This window comes from Cervus elaphus, chromosome 16 (assembly GCF_910594005.1).
Source record: "Cervus elaphus chromosome 16, mCerEla1.1, whole genome shotgun sequence".
In the NCBI taxonomy this organism is placed as follows: domain Eukaryota; kingdom Metazoa; phylum Chordata; class Mammalia; order Artiodactyla; family Cervidae; genus Cervus; species Cervus elaphus.
In genome coordinates this window covers 31,798,637-31,823,528 of record NC_057830.1, presented here as the reverse complement: position 1 = coordinate 31,823,528, position 24,892 = coordinate 31,798,637, and the positions used below count along the sequence as shown (strand labels likewise).

At 40.2% G+C, this 24,892-nt stretch overlaps 1 protein-coding gene across 5 annotated transcripts in view; it reads left to right on the top strand.

Moving 5' to 3' along the window:
* The first annotated feature begins 2,757 nt into the window (after positions 1-2,757).
* Positions 2,758-24,892, top strand: part of NAA35 (N-alpha-acetyltransferase 35, NatC auxiliary subunit) — a 94,674-nt gene continuing 72,539 nt past the window's right edge. The window contains exons 1-3 of one of the 5 annotated variants that reach the window (XM_043927370.1): positions 2,758-2,909; positions 3,766-3,894; positions 17,259-17,292. In XM_043927370.1, coding sequence (XP_043783305.1) covers positions 3,771-3,894; positions 17,259-17,292 — 158 coding nt within the window. In that variant the 5' untranslated portion in view covers positions 2,758-2,909; positions 3,766-3,770. Of the gene's footprint in view, positions 3,041-3,765; positions 3,895-17,258; positions 17,293-24,892 lie in introns of those variants that run through there. The other 4 variants (XM_043927373.1, XM_043927371.1, XM_043927372.1 and 1 more) reach the window with 4 other exon arrangements.

Here is a 24,892-nt window from a genome sequence, read left to right as displayed (position 1 = left end):
CACAATTGCACTCATCTCACACCCTAGTAAAGTAATGCTCAAAATTCTCCAAGTCAGGCTTCAGCAATATGTGAACCGTGAACTTCCAGATGTTCAAGCTGGATTTAGAAAAGGCAGAGGAACTAGAGATCAAATTGCCAACATCCGTTGGATCATTGAAAAAGCAAGAGAGTTTCAGAAAAACATCTATTTCTGCTTTATTAATGATGCCAAAGCCTTTGACTGTGTGGATCACAATAAACTGTGAAAAATTCTGAAAGAGATGGGAATACCAGATCACCTAACCTGCCTCTTGAGAAACCTGTATGCAGGTCAGAAAGCAACAGTTAGAACTGGACATGGAACAACAGACTGGTTCCAAATAGGAAAAGTTGGCTTAAAACTCAACATTCAGAAAACTAAGATCATGGCATCTGGTCCCATCACTTCATGGCAAATAGATGGGGAAACAGTGTCAGATTTTATTTTTTTGGGCTCCAAAATCATTGCAGATGGTGATTGCAGCCATGAAATTGAAAGATGCTTACTCCTTAGAAGGAAAGTTATGACCAACCTAGACAGCATATTAAAAAGCAGAGACATCACTTTGTCAACAAAGGTCCATCTATTCAAGGCTATGGTTTTTCCAGTGGTCATGTATGGATGTGAGAGTTGGACTATAAAGAAAGCTGAGTGCTGACGGATTGATGCTTTTGAACTGTGTTGTTGGAGAAGACTCTTGAGAGTCCCATGGACAGCAAGGAGATCCAACCAGTCTGTCCTAAAGGAAATCAGTCCTGGGTGTTCATTGGAAGCACTGATGTTGAAGCTGCAACTCCAATATTTTGGCCACCTGATGCAAAGAGCTGACACATTTGAAAAGACCTGATGTTGGGAAAGAGTGAGGGCAGGAGGAGAAGGGGACAACAGAGGATGAGATGGTTAGATGACATCACTGACTCAATGGACATGAGTTTGGGTAAACTCTGGCAGATGGTGATGGACAGGGAGGCCTGGTGTGCTGCAGTTCAGTTCAGTTCAGTTGCTCAGTTGTGTCTGACTCTTTGCGACCCCATGAATCGCAGCGACTGAACTGAACTGTAAAGATCATCATACATTTTTGGAGAAACAACATAAATTTCTGTTTTATTGTAATTCTTTTCTATATTCTCATCCTCAGTGTATTTAGTGAGTACCATTATATGTCAACCACTGCTTTTAATGGTAGGGATACAACTTTGTTCAAAATAGGCAAAGCTCCTGCTCTTATGAAATATTATTCTATATGAGACACAAAAATGTATTTTTTTGTTTTTAAAATCGACTTCATTGAGGCTTGATTTGCACAGAATAAAATGCACACGTTGTAAGTGTGTACTTCAGTGAGCTTTACAAGTGAATTCAGCCATGTAACCACTGTCATAATCAAGATACAGAATGTCTAACATCTCAAATCACCTAGCCCTATTCCAATTAATTCCTCCTTGATACCCACCTCCACTCCTGGCACTCACTGTTCTGTTTTGTCATGATAGATTACATGTCTTTTCTATAATTTCATATAAATGCAATCATACTGTGTTGCTCATAGTCTGATATCCTTTGCTCAGAATAATGTTTTACGAGATTCATCTATTTGCATGTCAAGTAGTCAACCTTGTTTGTTGCTAATTACTATTCATTATATGGATAATTACATATCATTGTATGGGTATGCCACAATTTGTTTATCCATTCATCAGTTGAAGAACATTGAGGTGGCTTCCAGTTTTTGGTCATTAAAAATAAAGCTATGAAAATTAATGTACAAATTTTTGCGTGAGCACATTTTCATTCCTAACTAAATACCTAGAAGTGGAATTGCTGGATCATGTAAATACATGATTAATTTTATAGTAAAAGATGGACTATTGACCAAAATTTTTGTACCATTTGGGATTCCCATCAGCAATATATGAGAGGTCCTGCTGATCCATGTTGTCAACATTTATATCAGATTTTAAATTTTGGCCATCTTAACGGCTGCCTGTGTGTGTGCTCAGTCTTGTCCAACTCTGCAACCCCATGGACTGTAGGTCGCCAGGCTTCTCTGTCCATGAATTTCCCAGACAGGAATATAGGAGTAGGATGCCATTTTGTCCTCCAGGGGATCTTCCCCACCTAGGGATCAAACTCCCAAATCCTGCACTGGCAGGAGGATATCACTGAGCCACCTGGGATTACCTCTTAATGACTATTAGTGGTAAGGTTGTGTTTTGCTTCCTACCCGTTCTAGTCACTAATGTAACCCCACTTTAAAACTGTTCATTTTATTAATTTTAGGAAAATGCTAAACCAAAGGTCTAAAAGAAAAAAAACAACTTGATTCTGCTGTATTTTGTTTCCATTTTTCCTCTCGAAATTCCCAGAATTTCTAGGAAACATAAAACCAGTGTCAAGCAGCAGAGCTGGGGTCCTCATTCAAGGACCCAACCTCTAGGATCTGCGCACACTTCCATCCTTTCCTCACTCCTTCCTGTCACCTTTCTAAGAATTTCCCAGGTAGCCGTGCGGGGTGAGGAGGGGCGGGCTCTGGGGCCCCCAGGCTCCGCCCCTTGCTAGGACCCACCCATTATCCCGGATGCGGCCGCAGGGTGGAGAAGGAATGTAGCTTCCGGTCTCGCGATCTGCTGTAATCCCGCGAGAAGAGAAGATGGCCGCCAACGGCCGAATGTTGGCGGTGGCGAGGAAGGGGGTGTGGCCGAGGGGCGCGAAGTCCTCAGGCGTGAGCGAGAGGAGGCGGGGTCGCGCGCATCAGGCGTGCGCATGCGCGCACCAGGCCGGTCAGGCAGGGCGGAGCGGGGAGGGGGCGCCGGCGGCGGCCGAGGAGGTGTCGTTATTTCCGCGGTCTGGACGGTGCGTGGCGGCGCGGGTGGCCACGAGAGAAGTAGGTAGGGACCGCGGTGCGGAGCCATTGAGACTTCCTTCCTCCCGTGCCTTAGAGCCACAGCCCCCCGCGCGTGTGGCGGACTCTGGGGAGGCCAGGTCACCCTGCGGCCCCGGCCCTCCCGCCGCGCTTCAGGTAGGAGCTTCGGGCTTACTCGTGCCCGCTCCCCGCCGAGGCCCTGCCCTTAGCTGGTGTTACCCGGGCGACGACCTGGTACCGGGCGTGCCCGTCCTCGCGCGCGACGCCAGCCCTGTCCTTGCTTCCGTGCCCGTGGAGCCGGGGCCCGGCCGGGCTGACCTGTTTGGGGCGGGTCCCCTCTTCAGGTGTTCCCCAGCCCTGGGCCGGCGGTACACTTCCTCACGCAATGCCCCCACCCCCACCCCTCCGTACAGGGTGTGCGGTGGTCCAGCCGGATCGGGAGAGGTTCTCCCTATGAGCTCCGGGCAGGTGAGGGACCATCTTGACTTGAGTAGTTGCTGCATGGGGTCTTGGACTTCGAGAGGGGACCTTGAAGAGTGCCTTGGTTATTTGTGGCCAGTGTTAAAAGTTGGAAGCTTTGGAGTTGGTTCTTTTGGGGCCGCTGGTGGGATGGTTTGTGATTTTACTTCTCAAATAGGCACACTGATCATGAGTTCTGGTAGGTGATGGGCTATTTATTATTAAATGAGCAGCAGCAGTGTTAATTAACGTGAGATTTAATTGCATTAAGGTAGTTTTTCACAGAGCTGTCCTCAAACTCATAAGATCTCTGCTTCAACAGTTTAGTAAGAGTTTCATCCAATACTTAAACACACATGATTTGCAAATATTCTTGCCCTGAAAGCTGCATCCTCTCTCTTACAATAATATTAATTTTATAGGCGTAATGGTTATGAAAGCTTCTGTAGAAGATGATGATTCAGGATGGGAGCTCGGTATACCAGAAAAGATGGAAAAAAGCAATACAAACTGGGTAGACATAACCCAAGATTTTGAAGAAGCTTGTCGAGGTGAGTTTGAATGTTTGAATTAGAAGTTCAAAATTTGGGAAAGGGTATAATAAAAATGTGGATTGTGATCTTTAAACTATCTCAATAAATGGGGAAAAAATCAACATGTAAGTGTGGTTTATTGAGTTACCACACTTACTCATTCTCTATCCTCTGATTTTAACTTTCATTTAAAACCAGTTTTTATAGATATTGCATTAAATACAGATGTTGAGGCAGTTTCTTCTGTTAAGATTTTCTAACTTTAACAGGTTAGAGTGCACATAGCAATAATTTCAAATTGGAAATATGAATTCTGTCACCCTAAAGACAGGAGTATTATTGTATATTTGAGCTTTGAAAATAATTGGATCATGTCATTCCCTGCTTGAGATCCTCCAGTGGCTTCCTGTTGCATGTAGAATAAAATTCACACTTCCCTACATCCTATATGATCTGGTGCCTGCCTTAGACTTTTTGTACCACTGCTCCACTAGGCTCATTATGTTGAGTCAAGAGGTCCTTATCTCATTAAGTACACCAAGATTGTGTCTCCAGGTCTTCAGGTAGCTGGCTCCTTCCTGACCACTTAATGTTACCATTCCAGTGAGCTCTCAAAACAACCAACCTAAGCAGATTTATCCCCTTATTCTCCTCTGTCCAACTCCACCAAAGTTGAATCCCAGTTTATTTTCTTTGTAGTACTTATCTGCTGTGAGAAACTATCATTTTCAATTACTATTTACTGTTAGCCTCACCCACTGAAATAATGAGGTCTGTGAGTGCAGAAATAATCCTAGTACACAGAACAGTGCCTGGCAGTTAGGAAGTTCAGTAAATGCTTGTGTATAAATGACGAGCGGAAAGAGCCTTGGAGAGGGAGAGAAGGAAAATAAAGAGAAAAGAACAAATGGTAGAGGGCTTGAACTTTAAGAGAGGATGGGATCAAGAACATGTAGAGAAATTAAAATTAACTTCAGGAAAAGAATGAATGATAAGATGGTGAAGATATAGGTGTGTTTCTAAGTGGGTGGGGAGGAATGGTAGAGGGATCACACATGATGGCTTCTATTTTCTTAGTGAACAGAGGGTTGGGCTTTTAGTGATGGTGGTGTGTATTTAGAATACTCCTTAACAAGAGGAGTAAAGACTTGGAACTGCAGATGGAAACGGAGAGAGCTGAGTGTAATCACAGGGATAAATCATGTGCTTACTCTTCGACTATTTTGAAATACATGTCCAGTTAAAGTACACCTAAGTGAGATAGTGGAAAAAACATTAGCCTGAGAGTTGGGTGACTGCCCATATATGTTTGTCTAAGGGAGAGAGAAATATAAATTAAAATGTAGCTTTTGTGCTCAGTGTTCTTCGACTAGCAAGTGGATCACACCTATAGTCTTATGCTGATTTTGAGTGATGTGTATTAGAGAACTAACATGAACCTAAATGAGAAAGGTTCTATGAAGTAAATATGGCCTGAGTTACTTTCCGGGTTCGATCCCTGGGTTGGGAAGATCCTCTGGAGAAGGAAATGGCAACCCCCTAGTACTCTTGCCTGGAAAATTCCATGGACTGAGGATCCTGGTAGGCTTCAGTCCATGGGGTTGCAAAGAGTTGGACATAACTGAATGACTTCACTTTCACATGGCCTGAGCTGGGCTGTGAAGTAGTGGTCAAGATTCTGTTAAGTGAATGTGAGGGAATTACTCTAAACTGAGATTTTTATGTTTAAGGAACAGTGAATGACTGCTTCTTCTGGGAAGGAACCTTGAGTAGGACATGTGGTTTAATACCTGTTTCAGTGTAGATTGAGAGAGGGTGGCATTTTATCTTCTTGTCAGCATCAGACTATCCTATTAATTCCCCCATAATTAGCCCTTGTACTGTTTCAGGTGGCTCAAATGAGAGGTATACTTCTTGAAACTAAAAAGTTGACATAGAATTAAACTTTCGTATGATTTTAGGATAAAGGCTGTTAGCAGTCTTAAGCCCATGGTATTAATAATTTGTTTAACTGTTGCAGTGCTTTCTCGTTGGTAACAGTGTGATGGCATTTAGTTAGACTTTTGTGATTCAGGGGGCAGTGGGGAGTACTATAAAATACCCTGTCTACTGATGACAGCATTTTTCATGCACATTTTTACTTATTCTTTTAGTGGCTCTTTAAAATCCTCAAATTCTAACTTTAATTATTTCTTTTATTTCCTGTTGGTCAGCTGGCACACATTCCTACCGCATTTCCTATTATTGACATTGAGTCTTTTTTTTTTCTTTTCCAAAGTATTTTGAATGTATAGTGCCATCACTATTATTTTATGTAATATATGTAATGTATCATTCGTCTAAATAACACCTCTGAGCTTTGCTTCTCTGGGAAATCTTGCCTAATTCAAACCATCTCATTTTGTTACCTGTAAAGCCTTTGCTCTTTATTTCCATTTTGTTGTCTATATTTAGGCACTTTCTGAATTATAAAGTCACAACTTAAAATTTCACTTTAACATAAAGATCATAAAAAGTACACTGCTGCTGCAGCTTCTGACTGCAAGATTCCCTTCCACACTCGTTCTGGACAGCCAACAACCTCTCCTGGAATGATGACACCATCATGTGTCTAGAGCTCAGAGATAATCCAGGGTCAGCTATCATAACTTTCATTCTTTTTAGGGAGGGGGGGTGGGCGCTGCCTGCAGCTTGTGGGATCTTAGTTCTCAGATCAGGGATTCAACCCTGGGCCCCTTGCATTGAAAGCATACAGTCTTAACCAGCGGATCACCAGGAAGCCCTACTTTCATTCTTTTTAAACTCTAGTTTAGGAGACATGGGCCCATCCGCTCACTTATTTTCTTTTCTCTTTGATGACTTAGTTCATTCTGCCTTCAGCAATCTTTATAACAGATTTCACTGTTTAGGTTGGCTTCCCTAGTGTCTCAGATGGTAAAGAATCTGCCTGCTATGCAGGATACCTGTGTTTGATCTCTGGGTTGGGAAGATCCTCTTGAGAAGTAAATGGCAACATACTGCAGTATTTTTGCCTGGAGAGTTCCATGGACGGGGAGCCTGGCAGGCTACAGTCAATGGGGTCGTGAAGAGTTGGACACAACTGAACAACTTAACACTTTCATCACTATTTAGGACTCCCCTTATTCATCCAGTTTCTTTAGGTCTTGCCTAGTACTTTCAGAAAACTTTTGTTGTTTTCTGTTCCCTCATTTAAAATCTAGGATGCTTTGGATGGGAGGGGAAGGAGGGGAGTTTGGGGGAGAGTGGATACATGTATATTTATAACTGAGTCCCTTTGCTGTTCACCTGAAACTATCACGACGTTGTAAATCGTCTACACCCCAATGCAAATGTTAAAAGAAAAAATCTAGGCGCTTAAGCCTCTTACTTCTCTTCCTTTCTGTTCTGTCTTCTCTTACCCAGAACAATATGTTTGTTTTTAAGAATAAATGATATTCTAAGGCCATGTTTCTTCATACCAGAGACTATTTGGATCTTGTACTTAAAAGTTTGAGACCCTGTGTTATATGTGAGTGATCGCCTGGAATCAGCAGAATTATGAGCACAAGCACTGGCACTGTAGCAGTTCTTGATTATGTTGTCAGCTGTTCGGTTTGGATTTTGTTTCTGTAATCTTTTAAACAATCACAGCAAACTGGAAAATTCTGAAAGAAATGGGAATACCTGACCTGCCTTCAGAGAAACCTGTTTACAGGTCAATAAGCAACAGTTAGAACTGGACATGGAACAACAGACTGGTTCAAAATTGGGAAAGGAGTACGTCAAGGCTGTATGTTGTCACCTTGCTTATTTAACTTACATGCAGATTGCATCATGCGAAATATCGGACTGGATGAAGCATAAACTGGAATCAAGCTTGCAAGGAGAAATACCAGTAGCCTCAGATAGGCAGATGACACCACCCTTATGGCCGAAAGTGAAGAAGAACTAAAGAGCCTCTTAATGAAAGTTAAAGAGGAGAGTGAAAAAGTTGGCTTAAAACTCAACATTGAAAAAACTAAGGTCATAGAATCTGGTCCATCACTTCATGGCAGATAGATGGGGAAGCAATGAAAACAGTGCAGATGGTCACTGCAGCCATGAAATTAAAAGACGCTCCTTGAAAGAAAAGCTATAACCAACGTAGACAGCATATTAAAAAACAGAGACATTACTTTGCCAACAGAGGTCTGTGTAGTCAAAACTATGGATTTTCCAATAGTCATGTATGGATGTGAGAGTTGAACCAAAAAGAAAGCTGAGTGCCAAAGAATTGATGCTTTTGAACTGTTGTGTTGGAGAAGACTTCTGAGAGTCCCCTGGACTGCAAGGAGATCCAACCAGTCAATCCTAAAGGAAATTAGTCTTGAATATTCACTGGAAGGACTGATGCTGAAGCTCCAATACTTTGGCCACCTGATTCGAAGAACTGACTCATTGGAAAAGTCCCTGATGCTGGGAAAGATAGAAGGCAGGAGAAGAGAACGACAGGATGAGATGGTTGGATGGCATCACCGACCTGGACATGAGTTTGAGCAAGCTCCAGGAGTTGGTGATGGACAGGGAAGTCTGGTGTGCTGCACAGTCCATGGGGTTGCAGAGTCAGACACGACTAAGTGACTGAACTGAACTGATTATTTTAAAAAGATTGTCATTGAACTGATTGCATAGCATTTAACAATTATTAGAAGTATGGATTTTTGATAAAACTTTAATGGACTTTCACTCCACCCTCTCAATTCATGAACCCTAGTTTCAGAATCGTTATTCTATGTGTTTGCTGCTTGTTGCAACCGTTTTATTCTAGGAGGAAAAAGTTGAACAGAAATTCTCCTGGTGAAAGATCAGGGCAGCCTATAAAATATTTCTAAAATGATTTTGGTTTGGGAAATGAAAATTTTGTTTTGTGTGTTCCATACTATTAAGAATGTGTGTAGTGGCGGGGCATGGGTGGGGTGAGCAGCGCCGGTAGCTGTGGCACACTCTTGTTCTCCACCAGGGTGATTTTTGCCCTGAAAGGCACATTTGCCAACGTCTTGAGACATGTTTGGTTAGTCAACGTAACCCACTCCAGTATTCTTGTCTGGAAAATTCCATGGACAGAGGAAGCCGGCGGGCTGCAGTCCATGGGGTCACACAACGTTGGGTGTGACTGAGCACAGCATAGCACAGCACATCTAGTGCATATACATTAAGGATGCTGCTAATCATGTGATGCACAGAATAGCCCCCACAGAAAAGTAATTTTTCTGCCCAAAATATCAGTAGCGCTGCTTAGTTCTGTTTAGATTACTTTCAAGAATGTTCAGCTGTTTAGTCTCTTTGACCTTGGATTTTTTTAAGGAAAGGAGCATATGGATATCATAAGACTAACAACTAGCATTAAATAGCATGCAGTAGAAAGGATTGGGAGCTTTATTGCAATTTAAAGGCTCTTTTTACTAGATTTCCCTGTTAATCTTGTATTGTGCATCCTGATTTATGTCAGGAGCTTTGGTCAATAGAAAAGGTGTCTTCAGAAGTCACCATTTTCCCCCTTTTAACTGGTTATTTTAGTAATCATGATCCTAGATATCATGCTTTTATTGCTATTTCTTGATACCCCCATTCCCTTTGGGGCATTATCTGTGGACTCCCCCCCTGCCCCACCATGTAGTTATAGCTATGCAGATATTATTCATAGCTGAGTCAAAAAGTAAAATTGTTGCTTTTCCCTTCCTACCCAGTTCTGTTTTATGCAAAAAGTGTTTGCTCAAAAGATAGGTACTTTATGCTGTTCATCAGTTGTCTGAATCATCTAACACATTCAGACATCCTATTGTTTTAAATCACCATAAAGAAATTTCTTCGCAAGCCTTTTACTTCTCTCCAGTCTGGATTTCTTGCCTTTTATACCTGGTATAATCCTGAGATCTTGCTTAAGGGGTTTGTTACTTTTCTCCCTGGTTTTGGTTAGACATCTTTATTATCTTCCTGAGTAAAGCACATGAGAGATACGGTTTTTTGAGGCTCTGAAGTGTCTTTGTTCTCTCCTTCCACTTTATTGATAATACATCTGGGAGTGTGTGAGAATTTTGAGGGCATTGCTCAAATGTCTGATACTCTGATTACTGAACTTTCATATGTAACCTTTTAGAATCTTCTTTTTGTTCCTCATGTCCAAAGCTTTCACAGTGGTGTGCTTTGTTTGATGACGCTTGAGCACTTTCACTCTGATTTTTCAGTTCTGGGGAATTTTCTTGAATTACTCTATTTCTTGTTTTTTCCGTATTCACTTTATGGAGTACTTACTTTTTGCAGTTAAATGCTCTACCACTGAGCTATAGCCCCTAGTATTTACTTTTTGGATATTGGAAGGCCTGTTTTTTAAATCCTTTGTTGCCTGTTTTCCATTTCTTTGTGTTTTTCCTCAATGCTATGGACTAAATGTTTGTGTCCACCCCAAATCGTGTGTTGAAACCTAATGCACACACACAATGTGGTGATATTAAGAAGTGGGGCCTTTGGGAAGTGCTTAGGTCATCAAAGTAGAACCCACATGATTGGCATTAATACTCCTGTGAAAGAGACCCCACAGAGCCTTCCTGGTCCCTTCCACCATAGTGTTCAGTTCAGTTGCTCAGCCATATCCGACTCTTTGCGAACCCATGGACCTGCAGCATGCCAGGCCTCCCTGTCCATCACCAACTCCCAGAGTTTACTCAAACTCATGTCTGTTGAGTTGGTGATGCCATCAAGTCATCTCACCCTCTGTTGTCCCCTTCTCCTCCCACCTTCAATCTTTCCCAGCTTTAGGGTCTTTTCAAATCAAGTCACTTCTTCACATCAAGTGGCCAAAGTATAGGAGTTTCAGCTTCAGCCTTCCAGTGAACATTCAGGACTGATTTCCTTTAGGATGGACTGGTTGGATCTCCTTGCAGTCCAGTGGACTCTCAAGAGTCTTCTCCAACACCACAGTTCAAAAGCACCAATTCTTCGGCACTCAGCTTTCTTTATAGTCCAACTCTCACATCCATACATGACTACCGGAAAAACCATAGCTTTGAGTAGACAGACCTTTGTTGGCAAAGTGATGTCTCTACTTTTTAATATGCTGTCTTAGGTTAGTCATAACTTTTCTTCCACGGAGCAAGCATCTTTTAATTTCATGGCTGCAAGTCACCATCTGCAGTGATTTTGGAGCCCAAAAAAATAAAGTCTCTCTGTTTTCCCATCTATTTGCCATGAAGTGATGGGACAGGATGCCATGATCTTAGTTTTCTGAATGTTGAGCTTTAAGCCAACTTTTTCACTCTCCTCTTTCACTGTCATCAAGTGGCTCTTTAGTTCTTCTTCCTTTCTGCCATAAGGATGGTGTCATCTGCATATCTGAGGTTATTGATATTTCTCCTGGCAATCTTGATACCAGCTTGTGCTTCATCGAGCCCAGGGTTTCTCATGATGTACTCTGCATATAAGTTAAATAAGCAGAGTGACAATATACAGCCTTGACATACTCCTTTCCGTATTTGGAACCAGTCTTGTTCCATGTTCAGTTCTAACTGTTGCTTCCTGACTTGCATACAGATTTCTCAAGAGGCAGGTCAGGTGGTGTGATATTCCCATCTCTTAAGAATTTTCCACAGTTTGTTGTGATCCACACAGTTAAAGGCTTTGGCATAGTCAGTAAAGCAGAAGTAGATTTTTTCTGGAACTGTCTTTGCTTTTTCTATGATCCAGCAGATGCTGGCAATTTGATCTTTGGTTCCTCTGCCTTTTCTAAATCCAGTTTGAACATCTGGAAAGTTCACTTTTCACTTACTGTTGAAACCTAGCTTGGAGAATTTTCACTAGTGTGAATCACACACTAGAATCTTCACTAGTGTGTGAAATGAGTGCAAATTGTGTGGTTGTTAAAGCATTCTTTGGCATTGCCTTTCTTAGGGATTGGAATGAAAACTACCCTTTTCCAGTCCTGTGGCCACTGCTGAGTTTTCCAAATTTGCTGGCATATTAATTGCAGCACTTTCACAGCATCATCTTTTAGGATTTGAAATAGCTTAGCTGGAATTCCATCACCTCCACTAGCTTTGTTCGTAGTGATGCTTCCTAAGGCCCAGTTGACTACTTATTCCAGGATGTCTGGTTCTAGGTGAGTGATCACACCATTGTGATTATCTAGGTCGTGAAGATCTTTTTTGTATAGTTCTGTGTATTCTTGCCACCTCTTTTTAATATCTTCTGCTTCTGTTAGTTCCATACCATTTGTGTCCTTTATTGTGCCCATCTTTGCATGAAATGTTCCCTTGATATCTCTAATTTTCTTGAAGAGATCTCTAGTCTTTCCCATTCTGTTGTTTTCCTCTATTTCTTTGCATTGATCACTGAGGAAGGCTTTCTTATCTCTGCATGCTTTTCTTTGGAACTCTGCATTCAAATGGGTATATCTTTCCTGTTCTCCTTTGCCTTCACTTCTCCACCATGTGACGTTAAAAAGAAGGCCATCTAGGAAGTAGGTCCTTACCAGACACTGAGTCTGCTGGTTCCCTGATTTTGAACTTCCCAGGGTCCAGAACCGTGAGAAATAAAATTTGTTGTTCATAGGTCACCCAATATATGGTATTTTGGTTATAGCAGCTGAATGGAGTTAAAAGACTTTGAATTTAATTTTTTTTTTCCTGTTATAATGTTTTTAATTTCTATTGTTTTGTTTTGTTTTTTTTTTCCCCTCCTCTGAATCTCTCTCTCTTCCTTATTTTGGATATCTCTTTTAAATAAAAGTAAAATGTCCTGGTTTTGTTTCAGGGTTGCACTGTTTTGTCTCTAAGGATAATAACAGTTCTTTTGAAATGTTTTTTTCCCTACATAGTGTCTTTCCTCCAACCTGCCTTTTTAATTTTGTTTTCTTTGGTTTCTGTCTTCTGTGTTAGAGGATTACTTCGGGTATCTGAGAATCCTTTGTTGCCTAAGGGGCGAAAAAGCCAACTTGAATTTTTGAGCAGGACTCTTCTGCTGTGCATGTCAGTGTCAGGTGGTCTGACTTGGTTTTTGTGTTGGAGAACCCGGGGTGTCAGTTATTTGGCTCCTTCCTCTTGGAAAGATTATATTCTGTAGATAAAATTTATCTGCTTGAGGTTGGAGATTTGACTGCATTTTAAATAGGGGAAGAAGTCTGGAGTTGTGATGTATTCACTTAATGCCCCTTCTTTCCAGTACTGAATCCTTGTCTTCAAATAACCTGTCGTGAAAACTTTTTGGTTTGCCCCTTTCAAAGAAAATCTTCAGTATTACCCAAGGTGAGGGGAGGGGTAGTTCTCCTGATCTGTACATTAGGGCAGGGCTTTGGGCTGTCTGATGGCTCAGTCCTCCACATTTCAGCCTGTCTTTATCCTCACTTTCAAAGATGAGTGATAAATCAAGTTGTTTTTGGCTTTCTCCACTGCTGGTAGCTCAGATGGTAAAGGATCTGCTTGCAGTGCAGGAGACCTGAGTTTGATCCCTGTGTCAGGAAGATCCCCTGGAGAAGGGAATGGCAACCCACTCCAGTATTCTTGCCTAGAGAATTCCATGGGCCGAGGAGCCTGGTGGGCCATAGTCCATGGGGTTGCAAAGAGTCTGACATACTGAGTGACTCAAGCTTCACACTTCACTGCTGGTTTTATTTTTCTCGAGTTTGCTAAGAAATTACTTGTCTTTCTGTTTCCTAGTTTCCCTAATTTTGTTGTATTATTTTTGCAACTAGTTTTCCTCTTCCTTAAGGTTCATAGTTTTCTTTAAAAAATTTTTTTTTTAACTTAAATTATTGAAATAAAATTTCAGGAGGGAATTAAAGGTTGTTTCATGTGTTCAGTTGGCCACCTTTACCCCAGGGGTAAACTTTAATTCATCTGTTAATTATTACTATATAATGATACTGGTGTCCAGCTATGTCATAGATTCAATAGGGCCTTCATAGTGAAGAAAGCAGCAAATTTAACCATCATTTATAATGTTACATGTAGAGATCTGTAACTTCAGTTTACAAATTATGTTCTCATTTGTAAGATGGTAAAATGTCAAATAGTTGCATGTTTTTCTCATCCTGTTAGATTACTTTTTTCTGGGAGAATGAATATATGCTTCAAGTGCTTAGCACTACTGCAAATCCAGACTCCAGCGACAAGTTATAGTTTATTGTTCATTTCCAAGGCAAAAGGGAGGATGTCCTAAGGAACTTTACAGAGTCATCTAGTACAACCCTTCATTTTTCAGATGATGAACTCAGTGTCCAGAGTGATCTACTTGCTCCTAGTTCTCTGGAGTGTTCAGTGAAGCTGCTTGGTACCCAGATCTACTCTAAAGTTTATGATAAATTATTAAAACAGTTCTCAATTTTTTTGGCATCAGGATTCCTTTATATTCTTAAAGAATTCACCTGCCAATGCAAGAGACACAAGTTCGATCCTGGGTCAGAAACAGTCCCCTGGAGAAAGGAGTGGCTATCCCCTCTAGTATTTTTGCATGGAGAATCCATGGACAGAGGAGCCTGGAGCGATACAGTCCATGGGGTTGCAAAGAGTCAGACATGACTGAGCATGCAAGCACATGTGCTTTTTTAAAAAAGTATTGTTTATGTGTACTATATGTATATTGATGTTTATTAGAATTTGAAACTGAGAAATTTTTTAAATATTTGAAAATGATAATAAACCCTTTGCATGTCAGCATAGCATTTTTAAAAGAAAAATGTATTTTTCAAAACAAAGGACAACTTTGAAGAGTGGCATTATTTTATACTTTTGAAAATCTCTGATGTAGGCATAATAGAGAGCACCTGAATTCCATAGCGGCTTCTCATTCAATCTGTTGCCACATGTTGTTTTGGTTGAAACATTAGAAGTAAACCTGGCCTCACAAAATGTATAGTTAAAAGATTGGGAAACTTTTTGGTTAATTTGCTACTACACCAAAACTTGTAACAGGTGATAGTTTCTTAAAGATTAGTTTGCAGTGTGGAATCTGAAAGCCTATCAGTGGACCTTTCATGCTCTGTTACATAAAGTATATATTGGTCTGTCTAGAACTTTGGATCTTTTATCCATGCCTCATTTTGTGACATGGATTATCATTTGCAAAAACTGGTTTAGTGAGTTAAGCACATCTTCCAGGTGTTGACACACTTCATTATACAATATTAAAAAACAAATTTGTTAATAATATCACCACCAGTATAATCAGGAAAGTCTTTTTAAATATTGGGACACTGTCAAGTTCACAGTGGCAGATATGTGTTTTCCAGAGTTCTGATTTTTTTTTTTGAAAGTTCAAATGTTGTCATTGGCAATAAACCATGTCGGTTATTTTCTTAAAGTGACAGACTCTTATTTAAAAAAAAAAAACTGCTATATTGTCAAGTTCGAATGACTAACTTGTCATGTTCTTTCCAGTAAAAATGGTGTTCCATGATAATTGTGTAAGAGCTTTTCTTTGAGACAGCCTCTTACTTTGGTAAGAGGAAGGAAAGTAAGCAGAGGAAGTTTACATATGCTTCCTGTTTATCAAATAGAGTATTAAAAAGATGTACTCAGAGATTGAAATTTAATTAGGTATATCAGGCCAGCCCTAGGATGAAATGACTGAGGCACATAGGGTACAAAACTTAAGAAGGTACTATCTGAAAGTGCCTCGTTAAATTTTGCACCCTATATGCCTCACTTGCACTCTGGTCGTTGCCCTGAGATTAATAATTTTTACCGTTCCCATCAAAGACTTGGTGAGTGAAAGTGCATGGAAATGAAGAATACGCTGTTTTGCTTGGGACCACTGTCTTGATTTGTCCTAAAACTACAGTTCTGCCCTTTTCCTCTTTACACTGTTGTTTTTGCATCATCATTGGAAATGTCAACACAATGAAAGAAACTTTTAGTATTATTTGAAAAGTAACTTTAACATTGGGCTTCCCTGGTGGTTCAGTGGTAAAGAATCTGCCTGCCAGTGCAGGAGACATGGCTTCAATTCCTGGGTCAGGAAGGTCCCCGGAGAGGGAAATGACAACCCACACCAGTTTCCTTGCCTGAAAAATTCCACGGCAGAGGAGCCTGGCAGCCTGCAGTCCAGGGGGTCACAAAAGCATCAGACATGACTTAAAGACTAAACAAAAACAACAACTTTATCAAAGACTCTGGGTTCTCAGACCATCTTTGAGAACTGTTGTATGTTCTGCTTTATTGTATTTTGATAAATGTTTCTCATTGATTTATTTGTTTTGGTACATGAAAGGAAAGTGTTAGTTGCTCAGTTGTGTCTGACTCTGACCCCATGGACTGTAGCCCACCAGGTTCCTCTGTCCATGGGGTTTTCCAGGCAAGAATACTGGAGTGGGTTGCCATTTCCTTCTCCAGGGGATTTTCCCAACCCAGGGATCAAAGCTGCGTCTCCTGTGTCTCCTGCATTGCAGACAGATTCTTTACCCACATGAGCCATTGGGGAAGGTACATGAAACTTTAAAAACCAAATGTTACTGAACTTATAGTGAGCGAGGGGGGTTAGTAAAATTCTGAAAACTGCTTCTTTATATCTTCCACAGGATTTGACCATCAACATTTAAGCTACTTAAAAATGATACAGTGGTGGTTCTCATCTTCCTTGCACACTGAAATCATCTGGAGTCCTTTAAAACCACTGTGTAGGTCCCACTCTTAGAATTTAATTAATTTGGGATGCTGATTGGACGTTAGGATTTTCAGAAGCTTTCCAGTTTATACTGATATGCAGCCAAGGTTGAGAACAGCTGCTTTACAGGGGATAAACATTCTTGATCAGCTGTTTACTCAAGTGCTTTCTACCTTATTTGAATCAAGTGTAATTTTTAAAAATGGTTTTTGGACTTCCCTGGTGGTCCAGTGGTTAAGACTCTGCAGTTACACTGCACAGGGTGCGGGTTCAATCCGTGGTTGGAGGACTGAGATCACCCTGTAAGCCATGCAGGGCAGCCAAAAAAAATAGCCTTGACACTGTTCCTGGGACAAAGAGAGATTAGATTATGGTGCCAAGTGGTTTAAAAACAACTTGAAAAATAGCTTAGCGTTCTGTGGAAAAGTTTATGTAGGGATAAATATATTAGCGATTTTTTTTTTAAATGAGGCTGATAATTCTGGTTGTTGTGGCCTGTGATGGGTGGGTCACTTACTAAATTCTCAGAAGTTCGATTTATAGTTACTATTTAAATATTCACTGCATAGAAGACATTATATTAGTAATTGAGTAGAATAATATGACCATTTCTTAGAAAATGAGGTACAAAGGACTCCAAGCACATTTTCTAGATGCTAATATTTTGTTTCATTTTTTTCTTAGAATTAACAGTTAAATATAAATATGGTATTATTCAAAAGGTTTTTCTCTTCTTTTTTTGTTTCTTTTAGAGTTAAAGTTGGGAGAACTGCTTCATGATAAGCTGTAAGTATTTGTATCCTTTGAAGTAGTGTAGTGTAATATTTCTATTTTGTCTTGTGTGCAGTAGTATTCCTTGAAGTCTGAGTAAATTTACCTTTCAAAGTTGTAAGTATAACACTAATTACATATTTTTTAACCTTGGTGAGCTCTTTGAGACAGCTGACTTTAGTTGTGATAGGAAGTGGTTGTACCTAGTGAAACTGTGACTTCTGGTCCTTCCCTTGAGAATAGATGTACAGGATGTGAAATTTATTGAGAAAAGCTATTGGTTGCATTCACAACAAACTGGAAAATTCTTAAAGAGATGGGAATACCAGACCACCTTACCTGCCTCCTGAGAAATCTGAATACAGATCAAGAAGCAACAGTTAGAACTGGACATGGAGCAACAGACTGGTTCCAAATTTGGAAAGGAGTACGTCAAGGCTGTATATTGTCACCCTGCTTATTTAACTTATATGCCGAGTACATCATGAGAAATGCTGGATTGGATGAAGCACACCTGGAATCAAGATTGCTGGGAGAAATATCAATAACCTCAGATATGCAGATGATACCACCCTTACGGCAGAAAGCGAAAAAGAACTAAAGAGCCTCTTGATGAAAGTGAAAGAGGAGAGTGAAAAAGTTGGCTTAAAGCTCAACATTCAGAAAACTAAGATCATGGCATCCGGTACCATCACTTCATGGCAAATAGATGGGGAAACAATGGAAACAGTGGCTGACTTTATTTTTTTGGGCTCCAAAATCACTGCAGATGGTGATTGTAGTCATGAAGTTAAAAGACGTTTGCTCTGTAGAAGAAAAGTTATGATTAACCTAGACAGCATATTAAAAAGTAGAGACATTACTTTGCCAACAAAGGTCCGTCTATTCAAAGCTATGGTTTTTCCAATAGTCATATATGGATGTGAGAGTTGGACTATAAAGAAAGCTGAACGCCAAAGAATTGATGCTTTTGAACTGTGGTGTTGGAGCAGACTCTTGAGAGTCCCTTGGATAGCAAGGAGATCTAACCAGTCCATCCTAAAGTAAATAGTCCTGAATAGTCATTGGAAGGACTGATGCTGAAGCTGAAACTCCAATACTTTGGCCCCCTGATGCGAAGAACTGACTGATTTGAAAAGACCCTGATGCTGGGCAAGATTGAAGGTGGGAGGAGAAGGGGATGTTAGAGGACAAGATGGTTGGATGGCATCACCGACTCAGTGGACATGAGTTTGAGTAAACTCTGGGAGTTGGTGATGGACAGGGAGGCCTGGCATGCTGCAGTCCATGGGGTCGCAAAGAGTCAGACACTAAGTGAATGAATTGAACTGATAGGTTGCGTGTCATATGTGGTAGACTGGTTGATGACCAGAAACAGATGACTAATTGCCTAGATGAAAGTAGATTGAGAATCCCTTGGTAAATGAAAGGAAATGCTTAATTATATGTATACTCCCATAGCCACTGTTTCATACTGCTATGGCCAGACTCAATTTTCAAGGTTGGAAGTATGAAATTTTAAATTAGTAAGTGGACAAGATTGGACATTTGGTTAGGAGAAGTAGAATTTGAAGTTTAGTTCTTCTAAGACTTTAGTGATAACCAGTGTCATCTGAAAGAGTTTTTAAAACATTGGTTGTTGGGACCTGCCCCCAGAGTTCCTTATTTAGTAGGTTTGGTGTGGGATCACAGAAGTTGCATTTCTGACAAGTTCCCAGGTGAGATTGATGCTGCTGATCTAGGGACCACACTTTGAGAACATCATTATTTGATGCCACTGGCAGGTATAGGAAGGATGTAATGAAATCAAACCTGGCTCCTGGCTATGGAACAGCATTTGAGAAGGATCACCAGAGCAACATAATCCTTTTCATTTCCTCAGGGTTTTAGTCATTGAGCCCAGGGATCATGATTACCAGCAGCCTACCATGACCATATCTTAAAGTTGTATCCTTTTAATCCATATCGTCTTTTAACTCATTTCCATCCCCTAGCATGTACAGTCTTCTAGCCGTCTATGTAATCTACCTGTGTGATTACTTTCTTGTTGTCTGTTTCCCTCCACTAGAATGTGAGCTCCAGGAAGTGGTCAGATTTGTTTTCCTCCCTCGTGTATCTCAAGTGCCTAGAACAGTGCCTTGCAGGTAGTAGTAGGCACTGAGCATTTGTTGAATGAGTGGAATAGCTAACTTATTGCTACTGTAGTTTCTATGGCAGTGTTACTAATTAGACATATCTTATTGATTTAGGGGTTTAATTGTGCCCATAAGAACTTTTCTTTAGTTGTTTTCATATAGTAATAAATGGATACTTCGTATTTTAACAGATTTAAGCATTAGGGATGAAGCAGAACTTCCCATGAGACCGTTTCCCCCACACAGTCTCTGTTCCTTGTCTGGAGATAGTCATTGTTATAAAACTAGTTAGTTGTAAATGGGGATATGCGGAGCAGTATTCAACTATGCTGTTTTATGTAAAGGACTCGAGCATCTGCCAAGGTGTCAGGAGCCAATCCACTGTGGATAGAAGGAGTTGACTGTATTGTACTGCAGATTTCTTTCCCATTCACTGTATCCTCGAGTTCTTTCCATTTTAGTGTGTAATAGTTCCACCTTGTTCATTCTAAAATTGCTTTTTATTTTATAAAATGACTATCATAATTTGTTCTATGGGATCCCTATTGATGGACTTTCAGATGGCAGCATTTATTGGTAGCATGGGAAAATTGGAAAATTAAATGTAGATTTAATTTATACAACCGCTTTATACATATACATGTGCAAATAATTTTGAAGACTGAAGCCTAGAAATCGAATGACTGGATTTTAATGGAGTCAGCCAAATTTCCCTCACAAAAGGCTTTATCAGTTTACACACCAACAGTATATGAGAGTATGCTTACTTTTTAAAATTTCCCTTACTTCTCCCCTCAAAAAACCATCATTTTGTTTTGCATTACTTGATTACATTTGAATTTTTATTCATATTAATAGTTTATACTTCCTCTTCTTTTTTTTTTTTTTTCTTCCTCTTCTTTTAATTGTTCATTCATGTCCTTTGCCTACTTTTCTTCCGGTTACTTGCCTTTTCATATTTTTATGAGTTGGGCTTCCCACATGGCTCAGTGGGAATCTACCAGCCAATGTAGAAGATACAAGTTCAATCCCTGGGTCAGCAAGACCCACTGGAGAAAGAAATGGCAACTCACTTCTGTATTCTTGCCTGGAAAATCTCATAGAAGAGCCTGGCAGGCTGTAGTTGATGGGGTTGCAGAAGAATCGGACATGACTTAGTAACTAAAACAACAACAAACATTTGTATGAATTAGTTATATTTTCTGGATACTATTTCAAAATAGCCTATATTAAAAATATTTCCCCCAGATAATTGTCTGTATTTTAACTGACAAGTTTATTATTGCATGTAATTTTTTAATATTTTACACAGCTGGAGTAATCAACTTTTTTCTTCATAGCTTTGTAAATTATTGAAAAATTTTTGTTCATTTGTTTGTCTTAGGTTTAGAACTTAAATCTGCCTGGGGTTTGTTTTTAATTGTGTAAATCAAAGATTTCACTTTTTCACGGTAGTTAGCCACTTATCTTAATAGTGTTGATTGATTGATGCACTGATTTTCCAGCTAATTGAAATTCCATCTTTATTGTCTGTAATTCCTACATGGAATTACATGGATTACATAAATCTACATGGATTTAGATTGTTTTCTCTTGATCTGTGTATGCTAGAATGCCTTTAATTAATACAGGTTTATAGTATCTGATACTTGGTGAATCCCTGTTTTATTGATAAGATTCGTTTCTATTTTTGCATATTTTCTCTTTTGGCTTGACAAGCTCTTTGGGTTTTGAGCCACAGCTTTGCATCAGATTTATAGATGAAAGTTGTCTTCAGTAATACCATATGCTCATATTGTCAGAGTGTCTTAAACTGAAACATTATAAAGATTTGAGGGATTTCAGGGAGTATCTCCTTAAAGCATTGCTGCTGTTTTGTTTTTTTTAATTGAAATATGGTTGATCTACAGTGTTAATTTCTGCTCTACAGCACAGTGACTCAGTTATATGTACATACACGTTTTCATGTATTCTTTTCCATTGTGGTTCATCATAGCACTGAATATAGTTCTCTGTGCCGTACGGTTGGACCTTGTTTATCCACCGTGGATATAATAGCTTACACTTGGTAACCCCCAACTTCCTCCTCCATTTTCCCCCAGCTCCCTCCCCCTTGGCAGCCACAAGTCTGTTCTCTGTGTCCCTGAGTCTGTTCTGTTGATAGACTACTTTGTGTAATATTTTATATTCCCCATATGAGTAATAACATATGGTATCTTTCTCTGTCTGATTTCACTTAATATGGTAATCTATAGCTCTATCCATGTTGCTGCAAAATGGCATTATTTTGTTCTTTTTTATGGCCAAGTAGTAATCCATTGTATTAGGTTGGTGAAAAAGTAATTGCCGTTTCAGACCGTGAATTTTAAAGCATTATAACTTGACTCAAACATATCTTTATTCATGAAAATAGAAACCATTACAATCAACACATTTTTGCCAATGAGAAATAAGTTTATTTCTGTACCTTAAAAATCCGTGTTTTGGGATTCAGCAAACTTTTGGAACGCCTCCTGCTGGTTGCGGAAGCATTTTCCCTGCGAAAAGTTGTAGAGATGCTTGAAGAAGTGGTAGTCAGTTGGCAAGAGGTCAAACGAATATGGTGGATGAGGCAAGACTTTGTAGCTCAGTTCCTTCAACTTTTGAAGCATGGGTTGTGTGATGTGTGGCAGGCATTGTGGGGAAAAAGTGGGCCGATTCTGTTGACCAGTGCTGGCTGCAGGTGTTGCCATTTTCGGAGCTTCTTCTCAGTCCAGCCATTGAGCTGGTCATCGTTGGAAGCTGTATACAGTTGACGTTTTGTAGCACATCACAATCCGATCATGGTTGTTGCACAGAGTAAAAGAAGATAACACTTAAGAATGCTAATTTTTTTAAATTTTTGGTCAGCTCCTGAGGCACCCACTTATCGAGCTTTTTCACCTTCCCAATATGCTTCAAATGCAAACCACCGTAGAATGGTCAACGTTGAGTTCTTCAGCAACTTCTGTAGTTGTAAGAGAATCAGCTTCGATGATGCTGTCAGTTGCTAGTTGTCAACTTCCAATGGCCAGCCACTGTGCTTCTCAGCTTCAAGGCTCGCATCTCCTTTGCCAAACTTCTTGAACCACCACTGCACTGTACATCTGTTATCAGTTCATGGGCCAACTGCGTTGTCGATGTTGCAAATTGTCTCCTCTGCTTTACCACCCATTTTGAACTCAAATAAGAAAATAGCTCAAATTTGCTTTTGTCTTAACATCACTTCCCTAGTCTAAAATACATATAAAATAAACATCAAGTATAAGTCATTAGCAAAAAAATGCAAAGTGAGTAGTGAGCACTAAAATGATGTATAACATAACCACATTTATTTAAGAATATTTTCTAGTATCAGCAAATCTCAACAGCATCAGTTCAGTTCAGTCGCTCAGTCATGTCTGACTCTTGGCGACCCCATGGGCTGCAGCAGGCCAGGCTTCCTTGTCCATCACCAGTTCCCGGAGTTTACTCACTCATGTCCATTGAGTCAGTGATGCCACCCAACCATCTCATTCTCTGTCGTCCTCTTCTCCTCCTGCCTTCAGTCGTGCCCAGCATCAGTGTCTTTTCAAATGAGTCAGCTCTTGCATCAGGTGGCCAAAGTATTGGAATTTCACTTTCAGCATCAGTCCTTCCAATGAACACCCAGGACTGATCTCCTTTAGGATGGACTGGTTGGATCTCCTTGCAGTCCAAGGGACTCTCAAGAGTCTTCTCCAACACCACAGTTCAAAACATCAAATCTTCCGTGCTCAGCTTTCTTTATGGTCCAACTCTCACATCCATACATGACTACTGGAAAAACCATAGCTTTGAGGAGACGGACCTTTGTTGGCAAAGTAATATCTCCGCTTTTTAATATGCTGTTGAACTTTAAACAGCGAAGTTCAACAATGCAAAACCGCAATTACTTTTCCACCAAGCTAATATATGTACCACATGTTCTTTATCCATTTATCTGTCAGTAACCATGTAGGCTGTTTCCATATCTTGGCTATTGTGACTGTTGCTGCTGTGAATAAAGGGCTGTGTGTATCTTTGAATTAAAGTATTGTCTGGATATATCCCAGGAGTGGGATTGCTGGGTCATAGGGTAATTCTGTTTTTAGTTTTCTCAGGAAGCTCCATATGTTTTGCATATTTATGTATTTATATACCAACTTTATATACTAGGACTTCGCTGGTGGCTCAGAGGTTAAAGCGTCTGCCCGCAATGCGGGAGACCCGGATTCGATCCCTGGGTCAGGAAGATCCCCTGGAGAAGGAAATGGCAACCCACTCTAGTATTCTTGCCTGGAGAATCCCATGGATGGAGGAGCCTGGTAGGCTACAGTCTACGGGGTCACAAAGAGTCAGACACGACTGAGCGACTTCACTTTCACACCAACTTTCTTACATACTTGCTTACCATGCTTACATACCAATTTACATTCCCACCAACAGTGCAAGAAGGTTCCCTTTGTTTTATAGCCTCTATAGCATTTGTTGTTTGTAGAGTTTTTAATGATGGCCATTCTGATTGGTGTGAGGTGGTATCTTGTAGTTTTCATTTGAAATTCACTAATTAGCAGTGTTGAGCATCTTTTTCATGTGCCTATTGGCCATTTGTATTTCTTCTTTGTAGAAATGTTTAAGTAGGTCTTCTGCCCATTTTTCAGTTGGATGGTTTCTGTTGTTGTTGAGATGTATGAGCTATTTGTATTTTGGAAATTAAGCCCTTGTTGGTTGCATCATTTGCAAATATTATTTCCCATTCAGTAGGTTGTCTTTTTGTTTTGTTGATGTTTTGTTTCATTTTGTTTATGGTTTCCTTTGCTGTGCAAAAGCTTGTAAGTTTGATTGGATCCCATTTGTTTATTTTTCTTAATATCTTACTGCTGCTGCTTTTCTGAGAGAAATGATGTAGTGTAACAAGGTAGATCTCTTTTATTTTCCTAGTAATCTATTGGCTTAGACTAAGCACATTAGAAAGTGAATACCTTGATGGCCAGTCATACTGTCTTTTAGGTTCTTCATTTTTCATATCTCAATTAAAGATATACTAACTTTTCAGGTGGAGAAGGCAATGGCAACCCACTCCAGTACTCTTGCCTGGAAAATCCCATGAACGGAGGAGCCTGGTAGGCTGCAGTCCATTGGGTCGCTCTGAGTTAGACACAACTGAGCGACTTCACTTTCACTTTTCACTTTCACACATTGGAGAAGGAAATGGCAACCCACTCCAGTGTTCTTGCCTTGAGAATCCCAGGAACGGGGGAGCCTGGTGGGCTGCTGTCTATGGGGTCGCACAGGGTTGGACACGACTGAAGTGACTTAGCAGCAGTAGCAGCAACTTTTCAGGCCATACTGTATCACAACTAATAAGCCACTAATATCAGACCATCAGAATTTCTTTTTTTTTTCTTTCTTATGTAATTGCCAAAACTTTGGGCATTATAGATGGTGATGTGCCAGATTTT